Consider the following 12,077-nt stretch of genomic DNA (forward strand, 5'->3'; position numbering starts at 1 on the left):
CTGGACAGTGAATAAGGAAGACCATAGAAGAATTGATGCTTTTGAGTTATGGTGTTGGAGGAGAATATTGAAAGTACCACAGGCTGCCAAAAGAACCAACAGCCAGAGTGTTCCTTGGAGGCCAGGATGGCCAAATTTCGTCTCTGATACTTCTGACATATTGTCAGGAGAGACCAGTCACTGGAGAAGAATATCATGTTTGGTAAGGTGGAGGGTCAGAGAAAAAGAGGAAGACCCCCAACAAGGAACTGGCAAAATGGCAGCATCAATGGGCTCAAGCATGGCAACAATTGTGAGGCTGGCCCAGGACCAAGCAGTGTTTCGTTCTGTTGTGCATAAGGTTGCTATGAGTTAGTACTGACTCAATGACACCTAACAACAACAAGAAAATCTCACCAGGACTCCTTGGCCAATTAAAAAAAAAAAAAATCCTATGGCTCATAACAAAATTCTGTCAGACACAGTGCAAAAAAAATAGAATTCCCTAGGTTGGAAGGCACTCAAAAGACAGGCTGGCCACAACAAAGGGCATGAGCTTACCAACCAAGAATGATGAAAATAACATAGGAGCAGGACCCGTTTCTTTCTATTGGATGGAAGGTTGCCATGAGCCAACCTGCTGGCAACTAACAACAGAGATGAAACATACTGGCCCTGGCTAGTAACTGCTGAAGCTTGGTGATGAGTACCTGGGAGTTCATTATACTTTTTTATCTGCTTTTGGATATTTTTGAAAATTGCTATGCTAAAGAGTTGGGTTTTTTGTTTTTTAAGTTATACATCTTATTCCAAAATTGGATCCATGGGGTAGAAATTGTCTAATTTTTTGTAGCAGCCACAGTTCCTAACAAGAGATTTTCCACACAGAGCATGCTCAGTAAAGACCACTGTGGCATGCCCTTCCTTGGCTAACGGCTGGTCGCCTTTGAGGCATGAGGTGTATTTCTGTGCTTCAGGAATGGTGGCCTATGGTTCTCACAGTTGTGTCCCTAAGCAATTGGCAGTGCTCAAACCTTTTTATCTACCCAGGAATCAGGCTTGACCAGAGCCAACATGGGTACGTTCCTACGCAATCTGCTGCTGGTGCTTGCTTCTCTTTCTCTCTCTGCCACAAAGGGCTAGCAAACAGGCTTTCAGCTGACTTTACATCTAATCTGCGTTGGGATTCAGTCCACTAGTTTAAAAATATCCATCTCTTGAGTTGGCACTGCCCATAATATGAAATTTACCTGCATTGGAAACTCTACTAATTCATTTTACTTTACACAATGAAAGGTGGTTGTTGTTAACTGCCGTTGAGTCAATTCTGACGCATAGCAACCCTGTATAGCGTTTCCGAGGAGCAGCTGGTGAGCTTGAACCGCCGACCTTGCAGTTCAACCGGCTTTGCAGTCTGGTGCATTAACCCACAGCGCCACACCAGGACTCCAATGAATCCAATGAAAGGTTTGCTGTTGTTGTTGTTAAGTGCTGTCCTTAAGAATTCAGTATACAGATTTACACAAAAGAGGCAAATTAGCATTTGAACACGCAGAGCCCTGATCTCTATTTGATTTTTTAATAAAAAAAATTCAGCTTTGGATAAGGAAAAAAGGAAGTAGGCCTTTATCTACTATGGGCATCAACCACCAGCACACAAGACCAGCCCCACCTTTTATCAAGCACTCACTACCTGTGCTGGGTGTGCTACACTCTGGAAACAACCTGGGGCCGAGGATCTTATTAGTATTTCCATTTTACAGGTGAGGACACTGGCCACCAGGACAAGGAAGGAAGTACTTTACACGTGGCCAGTAAGGGCAGAACTGCGATCAGAGCCCAAGTCTAGGGATTCCAAAGTCTGTACTCCAACTTTCCACTTTACTCTACCTAGTGCTTGTAAGTTGGGCTGCTAACCTCAAGGTCAGCAGTTCAAATCTATCAGATGCTGTGAAGAAAGATGAGGCTTTCTGCTTTCGTAAAGATGTACAGCCTCGGAAACTCTATGCAGGGTCACTATGAGTCGGAACCAACTCCATGGCACACCACCACCACCACCACTCACTGTCTTCAGGGTTTGAACACAGATAGGAGTCGTGAGATGGGACAACATGGGGAAGAATGGGTGCCCAGGAGATGAGTCTGTCCACTGCCTCAGAGGTGCTGCCAGGAAGGGGAGATGGAAGAAGGAAGCAGTGACCCAGGGGACCGCCAGCAGCCGCTCCTGAGCCATTGCATCAGAGCCGCAGACTGAGAGAGCAGCTGGGCCGGCAGGGGAGGGGAAGCTGTGCCTGGTTTGGCCTTGGGTCAGTGGAGCAATCCAGGCTGAGGTGTCTTAAGCTGTGGCCTGGGCTCACATCTGTGCTGAACCAGCACAGGGCAGATTCAGAAAGTACAGAATGTGTAATCCCTGGAGGCTGAGCTCCTTAGTGAGGGCATACCCGTCCAGGACTTTGGGGACTGGCCCCCCTTCCCCAGTCAGCATGCCCAGGGACCAGCAAGGAGTCCCCTGCAAAAGGACTTCCAGGCTTCCAGCCCCACACAGCCCTGGTCTCTCTGAGCCCCTCTCTACACAGAGTCTCCATCCTGTAAGCTACACACACAGGGTCTCACATCTGAGGGATTCTTCCTGATTCACACCATCAATAGTGGGCATCTAGCCTAGAGGACCTTTGTTGCATGATCATGCAGGTTGTACGAGCCTCACACAGAGAGACAGCAGGCTGGACTCCAGGTCCTGCAGTCAAGTGAGCCACACGAAGTTTGTGGTTTCCCAGCTAAGATTAAAATGATGTGGGCACTTGACTGTTGTGGTCTAGTTAGTATGTATGCAACAGCCTGATGAGAAAGTTTGGGATATTGTAAGAACGACCCAAAAGTGACACAGAGACACGAAGTGAGCCCACACTGATGGAAAAATGATGCTGATAGACTTACTCAATGCTGGGTTACCACAAACCTTCAGGGGGTGGGGGTGGGGGGACACAACGTAGTATCTGTGAAGCTAAGCCGCTATTAATCTGTCATAGTTCATAGCAAACATATCACAAGCTAATGAGAATCCAGGACCATGGTGGATTGTTACTACAAGGATGGTAGGATGTCTGTAACTCTGGGCTAGTGTTGTAGAAGAATGTTGAAAGTATTATGGGCTGCCAGAAGAACAAGCAAATCTGTGTTGGAAGAAGTACAGTCAGAATGATCCTTAGAAGCCAAGATGGCCAGACTTCGTCTTACACATTTTACACATATTTTCAGGAGAAGGACATCACACTTCATAAAGTGGAGGGTCAGCAAAAAAAAAAGGAAGACTTCCAATGAGATGGATTGGCACAGTGGAGGCAGCAATGGGCTTGAGTGTAGCAACAACTGTGAGGAGGGCACAGGACCAGGCAGGGTTTCGTTCTGTTGTTCATAGGGTCACTATGGGTTAGAACTGACTCGAACTCTGGTAAGAACTCTGCTAGAACCCTAGAGGAGTTAAGTTGCCAAGTAAAAGGAGATACAGAGTTAAGCCTGTAGAAAGGTCCCTAACATGTCTAATATAGAATATGTGGTGTCTATAAAAATAAAAATATAAATATAAATCAGCTCACACCATTCATATAGAACCAGGAAAAAGCTGACAGAAGGGCTGGCATCCATAGGCAATGAAGTCATTATCACCTCAAACACGGGACACATACTTTCTGTACCAGAAACGCTCTCAAATCTGAGACATAAAGCTTCTCTTAGAGATCAGGGAAGTGACACACAATTAGTGTCGGTGCCGGCCAGGTAGATGCTCTACACATGAGCTCATTTCACACAAAGGAAGCCACACTGTCATTCCCAGGCTGCCCAAGCGTCACACAGCAAGTAAGGGACAGGTCTGCGGTTTGCATCCACATTCCTAACTGCCTCTAAAATGAAGAAAGTTGGCCACTCTTCCGTGCAGTGACATTCTTGTGTGTCACCATCATTCCAGTAAGGTCTACAAGAAACAACTACTGTTCGGCCTCCAAGAGCTCAACAAACTTACTCTTTGAATATTGTTATAAATCCTATCAGCCAAGTCACAGTCCCTGGGTGGTGTAAAGAATAAATGCCCTTGGCTGCTAACTGAAAGCTTAGAAGTGTGAGTCCTCCCAGAGGCACCTGGGAATCTACTTCTGAAATATGCAGTAATTGCTTCACATGGGGCTGCCATGAATGGGCTCAGTGGCAACCATTTTGCTTGTTAGTTTTCAGATCAATTCTAGGTCCTTCAAGAAGAATAGCTGCTGGCACTGAGGAGTCCCTAACATTTCAGACATTACCAGACCACCCCTCCAATCTGCAGGGAGAAGACAAGAGCCCATATGTGAGATGGGTAGAACAAGATGTCACGGGCCTCCTGGTCTCTGGCCCCCACTGTCGTGGTTACATGACTCACCTGGGATGTGCTTGGCCCAGCCAATGATGACCACAAGCTCCCTGTCTGCCAGGTCACAGAGGGTAGTCAAGGCCTTGATGTCCCCCTCAGGCATGCCAGGGGGAGGCATGGCGTAGATCTTGTCTGGCTCAGCTACCAGCAGATAGGAGACAATCTTGGTCACTGCAAGGACAAAGAAGGGAAGGGTCAGGGGTGTAGCCTAGGATGCAAGAAATGTTGGGTTTCCATGTCCCCCACGAAGGTCACATTGTCTGTAAGTTCCCCTTTCTAACTTTCCAGGGTTGCCAGCGGCGGTGAGTTGGGCTTTTGAGAACGATCCCTACAAGGGAAGTGGCCTGGTGAATTCTGCTGAGTGGAGCCTGCAAGATGGATGATGGAGGTCAGGGGCACGTTCTGGGGGCCTTCATTTGGGGCCAAGTGTGATATCCTGCATGAAACGGCTCTGAGTAGAGCATGAAGTACCCCACAACAAGGTCAGACAATGATGTCATCCCTCCAACACTCAGCATCGGGAACGTGGTGTTCCACCAGATCGGCCAGCAAGAGGCAGACAACTGCCTGGGCATTCACTCACATGGCTTTTTAGCGGGTGGAGAAATCTGTAAGCTCAGGTATGGGCTGCTCTCTGAGTCCAGCCGCCGCTTGTATTTCTGGCGGCCTCCACGAACTCGGTCAAGACGCACACCTGTTGGGGAGGAGAAGGCGAAAGTCTCAAGAGTCATTCAACATCCCTGGTGGTGCAGTACTGACTTGTGAATTTCAGTTCTGGGCCTTGCGAGGGCCTTCGGCAGTTGTCTCATGGCTGGCCACAGGCCAGGTGACTGGACGATCCTAAGACAATCATCTAAGAGAGATGACTATCACTTCTGGGCATGCCTCTCTGGATTCAGCATCCCCCCAAAATTGATTCCAAGCAACACTCAGTCCTTAGGTTTTCTGTTTCTAAAAGGGAAATATAACAAAGGCATTCTACCAAGTAGTACTGGAGAAGGGAGAAGTCACAGTATTACAGATCAGCTTTGAAGTTAGGGATGGTTCAATCAGCTTGCCAAGAGAGGACAGAAACCCATGCCAATGCTAGGCACAGGCCAGTGCCAACCATATTGCAGGGTCCATTCTTGGATTCTCATGGTATTCATAACTCTGTATGGCTTTGTGTGGATCATATATACAGAGGAATATACATACCCTATATTTGAGCTAACTTAAAAACTTCTGGTGTGGCGTTGCTGGTTAGTAAGGTAAACTGCAATGGTGGTTTGGGCCATTAAGGCTGGCAGTTCCAACTCACCAGCTGCTCCTTGGAAACCCTGTACAGGGTCACTATGAGTCGGATCCCAACTCGATGGCACTTAGCAACAACAAAGATGACCCTGGTTGTTGCCTCAGCCTCTGAGAAGGTGGGCGATGGTCTACTTTTATTCTTTCCTCCCAAGGTCGATGGGTTCACCTTCCCAGTCTCAGATGGATGTTCTGCAGGGCCTGATGTTCACTCTGGCACTTCTCAGAGCTGGGAAAGTGATATGACCCAGAGCAGACGAGGTCAGAGGCCTTCTTTCTGTGCTCAATCCCCCTGGCGTGCTGAAGGGTAGATGTCAGTGTAGTCAAACTAGTCCTTTCTTGGGAAGGAGCAAGAGGAAGACTCAATGGGATGGATTCTGTTTGTGCCTGCGCTGGTTTTCTAGCTGTTTCATAGTTAAGATGTTGTTTCTAGGTGCTGTGGAGTCAGTTCCGAGTCATGGCAATCCTATGTACAACAGAATGAAACACTGCCACAAGGTTGGTGGTTCGAGCCCACCACTGATCCCTGGGAAAAAGATGAGGCTTTCCGTTTGCCCAAAGATTGTTGTTGTTCAGTGCTTTTGAGTTGATTCCGACCTATAGCGCCCTGTATATGGTTTCTGAGCAGTGGCTGATGGGTGTGACCCGCCGACTTAAGAGTTCACACTGACCTTGTAATCCAGCACATTATCCTGAAGCTCCACACTAGGACCCCCCAGAGAGAGACAGCTATTAATGATCCCTGGTGGCACTGGGGGTTAAGCATTGTGTTAACCTCGAGGCCAGAGGTTCACATTCCTCTACATAGATTCACTGGGGCAAAAAAGGAAGTTTCTGGAACAATGAGAGCAACTGAAAGTAAACTACTTGTTTACTAAACAGGTAGGACAATCCCTTAAATGATGATGTCCTTAAGGAGGGGTGGGGAACATTTTTTCATGCCAAAATTTATAACACCATTTGTCATACAAAATTGCCACAATTTAAAAATTATTTGGTCTGAAGTCCTGGTGTGGTGCTGTAGGATAAACATTCTACCGCAAGGTCGGTGGTTTGAACTCACCAGTGGCTCCTTGAAAACTGTAAACAGGGTTGCTATGAGTCAGAAACAACTCCAAAGCACTCAGCAACAGCAACACTCCTTACAGGTAGCTCAGCTCCTCCGTTGTGGGTCATTTAAGCTCAAGCCTGTGACCCACCTCCACTGTGAATACCTGGGCATTGAAAGGTCTGGGTTCTCCTCTCCACCCCTGGATGTCAGAGCAGGGCTGGTGACACAAGTACAGTCACCTAAACCCTGGAATTCTGGTTCTGAGTCAGGATCACATGGCATAAAGGTCAGGGCTTCAGACTGGTTCAAACCACTTCCGGCATGGCCTAAGAAGTGGAACTGGAACACAGGTGAATTTGAAAATGTGAATGGGAGACTCTGCAGAGGCATGGTGAGTCCTCTCAGGGGCCTGATGTAGGAGACTGGACTACTGCCAGGGCTGTGGAGAGGAACCTACACTCATGGTGGTATGTCAGCTGCCATCTTTAAGCAGGGCCGGGCCCTTTCTGATTCTGCTGACCAAGGCACTTGGTTGCTATGCAATGTGCACACTACCTTTGTTTTCGGAGAGAGAAACTAAGTTTCTGGTGGGGAATTAGTCTATAAATGTCCCTGTTCTGGCACAATCACATTTACAAATTTGGGTCCATTACCGTTTTAACTTCGTCAGACGTGACTGGCCTGGTAAGAATCCAGAAGCCCTGACAGAGGCCCAAGAGGAGCGAGGACTGATTCCAGGCAACCCAGGCACACAGTCCTAGTTACTGCATTTTCTGTTCCCCTTGGCTCTTATCTAGTTTCTAAGTGAGGCTCTTCCTCTGGGTTCATTGAGCCTCTGATAGGCTTCTTGTAGGCATTGATTGAAGCTGAGTTCCCCAGAAGCAGGACCGGAAAGGAGGCTGTGAATTCAAGCAGTCTACTTGGAAGGTCTACCACTTCTTTGTCAGTTTGTTGTACTGTGGTACAACTTTGTCAGTTTGTTGTGAGTTGCTGTGATTCTGGAAGCTATGCCACAGGTATTTTAAATACCAGCAGGGTCACCCATAGTGGACAGGTTTTTAATGAGCTTCCAGATGAAGACAGACTAGGAAGAAGGAGTGATGAATTACTTCCAAATAGTCACTAAAACCTCATGAATAGTAGAGAAACATTGCCAGATATAGTGCCGGAAAACGAGCCCCTCAGGTTGGAAGGCACTCAAAATGTGACTGGAGAAGAGCTGCCTCCTCAAAGTAGAGTTGACTATGATGATGCATATGGAGTAAAGCCCACAGGACCTTCATTTGACGATAGGGCACAACTCAAAATGAAGAGAAACAGCTGTAAACATCCATTAATTATCAGAACATGGAATGTACAAAGTATGAATTTATGAAAATTGGAAATTGTCAAAATGAAATGGAACACATAAACATCAATATCTTAGGCATTAGTAGTGAGCTGAAATGGACTGGTATTGGCTATTTTGAATCTGATGACCACATGGTTTACTATGCTGGGAATGATAAACTGAAGAGGAATGGTGTTGTATTCATTGTCAAAAAGAACATATCCAGATCAGTCAAGAGGTACAACGTTGTCTGTGATCGGATAATATCCATGTGCTTACAGGGAAGACCAATTAATACCACTATTATTCAAATTTAAGTACCAACCACTAAAGCCAGTGAGAACGAAATAGAAGAAGAATTCTATCAACTTCTTCAATCTGAAATTGATCAAACATGCTATCAAGATGTATTGATCATTACTGGTGATTGGAATGCAGAGCTTGGGAGCAAAGAGGAAAGATCAGTAGTTAGAAAATATGGTCTTAGTGATAGAAATGATGTTGGAGATTGCATGATAGAATTCAGCAAATTCAATGATTTGTTCATTTAAAATACCTTCTTTAGACAGCATTACACATGGACCTCACCAGATGGAATACACAGAAATCAAATTGAGTACATCTGTGGAAAGAGATGATGGAAAAGCTCCATAACATCAGTCAAAACAAGGCCGGGGCAGATTGTGGAACAAGACCATCAATTGCTCATATGCAAATTCAAACTGGACCTGAAGAAAAGTCCATGAGAGCCAAAATATGTCCTTGAATATATCCCACCTGAATTTAGAGATCATCTGAAGAACAGATTTGATACAGTAAACACTAAAGACCAAAGACCACCAGAAGAGTTGTGGGATGACATCAAGACCATCATACAGGAAGAAAGCAAAGAGTCATTGAGAAGACAAGAAAGAAGGAAAAGATCAACATAGATGTCAGAAGAGACACTGAAACTTACTCTCCAGAGTAAAGATGCTAAAGCAAATGGAAGAAATGAGGAAGCACAAGAGCTGAATAAAAAATTTCAAAGGTCAGCTTGAGAAGACAAAGTCAAATATTACAACAAAATGTACAAAGATCTGGAGTCAGAAAACTAAAAAGGAAGAACATGCTCAGCATTTTTCAAGCTGGGGGAACTGAAGAAAAAATTCAAGCCTCAACTCTCATTATTGAAGGATTCTCTGGGCAAATTATTGAATGATGCAGAAAGCATCAAAAGAAGATGGAAGGAATACATAGAGTCACTGTACCAAAAGGAAATTGTTGATGCTCAACCATTTCAAGAGGTGGCATATGATCAAGAGCCAATGATACCGAAGGAAGAAGTCCAAGGTGCATTGAAGGAATTGGCAAAGAACAAGGGACCAGGAATTGATGGAATGAAAATTGAAATCTTTCAAGAAAGTGAGGCAGCACTGGAGGCACTCAATCATCTATGCCAAGAAATTTGGAAGACAACTATCTGGCCAACTGATTGGAAGAGATCCATATTTGTGCCCATTCCAAAGAGAGGTGACCCAATGGAATGCAGAAATTATCAGAAAATATCTTTGCTATCCACTGTGAGTAAAGTGTTACTAAAGGGAATACAGAAATGGCTGCAAGCATACATTGACAGAGAACTTCCAGAGGTTCAAGCTGGATTCAGAAGAGGACATGGAACAAGATATATCATTGCTGATGTCCGATGGATCTTGGCTGAAAGCAGAGAATACTAGAAAGGTATTTACCTGTGCTTTATTGACTATACAAAGTCTTTCGACTGTGTGGATCATGACAAGCCATGGACAACATTGTGAAGTATGAGTATTCCAGAACACTTAATTGTCTCATGAGGATTCTGTACATGGACCAAGAGGCAGTTGTTTGAACAGAACATGGGAACACTGAATGGTTTAAATTAAGAAAGGTGTGCGACAGGCTTGTACTCTTTCATCACACATTCAACCTGTATGCAGAGCAAACAATATGAGAAGCTGGGTTATATGAAGAAAACGTGGCATCAGGTTGGAGGAAGACTCATTAACAACCTGCGATATGCAGATGATACAACCTTGTTGCTGAAAGTGAAGAGGACTTAAAATATTTGCTGATAAAGATCAAAGTCCACAGCCTTCAGTATGGACTGCATCTCAATGTAAAGAAAACAAAAATCCTCACCACTGGACCTATAAACAACATTCTTATCAACAGAGAAAAGAATGAAGTTGTCAAGGACTTCATTCTTCTTGGATTAACTATCAACACTCATGGAAGCAGCAGTCAAGAAATCAAATGACGTATTGCATTAGGCAAATCTGCTGCACAAGACCTTTTTAAAGTGTTCAAGAGCAAAGATCTCAGCTTGAGGACTAAGGTGTTCCTGAGCCAAGCCATGGTATTTTCAGTAACCTCATATGCATGCAAAAGCTGTAGAGTGAATAAGGAAGACCGTAGAAGAATTGATGGTTTTGAGTTATGGTGTTGGAGGAGAATATTGAAAGTGCCATGGGCTGCCAAAAGAACAAACAGATCTGTGTTGGAAGCCAGAGTGCTCCTTGGAGGCCAGGATGGCCAAACTTCATCTCTCATACTTTGGACATATTGTCAGGAAGGACTAGTCAGTCACTGGAGAGGGATATCATATTTGGTAAGGTTGAGGGTCAGAGGAAGACCCCTAGAGAGATGGATTGGCAAAGTGGCAGCATCAATGGGCTCAAGCATGGCAACAATTGTGAGGCTGGTCTAGGACTGGGCAGTGTTTCGTTCTGTTTTAAGTACATGGGGTCACTATGAGCTGGTACCAACTCGATGGCACCTAACAACAACAACTTGGGAGGTGACCCCAAGGAGCATGGTGAGGCAAGGGGAGAAAGGAAGCCGATTGGGCCTGTGTTCTTGAGTTGGCTATGGCTGAGCATCTGAGACTCAATCTCATTGAGGACTTCTGGAAGAAAGTGTTGAACATATCCCCACTGGTGGACAGAGCTGGGTGGCAGTCACTGGCTGAAAGCTGCTCAAGTCTAAGTGAGCAGGCTCGGATGGCCAGAGAAAAGCCCTAGAGTGGAGAGTGGCAATCATGAGCTCTCGGGTTGGCATGCAGATGAATAGTGGTAAGTACTGAGTAGATGTGGGTGGAGCACCAATGACCTCTAGTGTCTTTCCATCTAGAACTAGTCTGCGGGTCACCAGCATCAGCATTACCTGGGAGCTTGTCAGAAAGGCAAAATCTCAGGCCTGGCCCCAGTGGAATCAAGATCAGCATTTTAACAAGGGGATTCCTATGCACATGGAAGGCTGACATGTGCTGCATTAGAGCATCCTAGCAGACATACCTGTACTCCCCACTTCCATTGGTACTGTGGGCCCTACTCTGAACCTCTGCTGGAAAGACCAGCTCACATCCACCACCTAACATGGCACACTGAACTCTTCCAAAGAAACTTCAGTGATGCAGGGGCTAAGCGTTTGGCTGCCAAACAAAAGGTCAGCCATTGGAACCCACCACTGTGCCACAGGAGGAAGATACAGCCATCTGCTACCATAAAGACTTCAGCCTTAGAAACCCCTATAAGGCAATTCTATTTTGTCCTGTAGGGTTGCTATAAACCGGGATCAACTAGACAGCATACAGCGACAGCCCTCCAGGTCCCTTCAGTGAGGGCAGAGAAGCAGGCACACAAATATAAAAAGGATGTTTTCCCCCTGGAAGGTTTTTGGGAAAAAGTTCCCAGTTGGAAGAGTTGCCCTGGCCCCACTATGTCAACACTACAAAGAAGCACACCTACCCTATTACACCAGAGGTGAGCCAAAACCCTGCACCATATAATACTACTACTAATAAATATCATTACCACTACAACTCTTGCCCAACACTGTGCACAACTTTCTGGTCAATCATGTTAATGATGACATTGCTAACAGCATTTATTGAGAATAGTCTATAAGTACTGGTAGCGTAGTGGTTACGAATCGGGCTGCAAACCTTAAGGTCAGCGGTTCGAAACTACCAGCTGCTCCGCGGGAGAAAGATGAGGCTTTCT

General features: G+C 45.6%; 1 protein-coding gene across 3 annotated transcripts in view; it reads right to left on the reverse strand.

The window, feature by feature from the left end:
* The window catches only part of ESRRB (estrogen-related receptor beta), a 180,286-nt gene that overhangs the window by 31,773 nt on the left and 136,436 nt on the right, over nucleotides 1–12,077 (reverse strand). For all 3 annotated transcript variants that reach the window (XM_006864780.1, XM_006864779.1, XM_006864781.1), the window contains 2 exons: nucleotides 4,968–5,078; nucleotides 4,394–4,555 (listed from right to left, as the gene is read on the reverse strand). In XM_006864780.1, the coding sequence (XP_006864842.1) occupies nucleotides 4,394–4,555; nucleotides 4,968–5,078 (273 nt within the window). The remainder of the gene's footprint in view (nucleotides 1–4,393; nucleotides 4,556–4,967; nucleotides 5,079–12,077) is intronic.

This window comes from Chrysochloris asiatica, unplaced genomic scaffold (assembly GCF_000296735.1).
Source record: "Chrysochloris asiatica unplaced genomic scaffold, ChrAsi1.0 scaffold00070, whole genome shotgun sequence".
NCBI lineage: Eukaryota > Metazoa > Chordata > Mammalia > Afrosoricida > Chrysochloridae > Chrysochloris > Chrysochloris asiatica.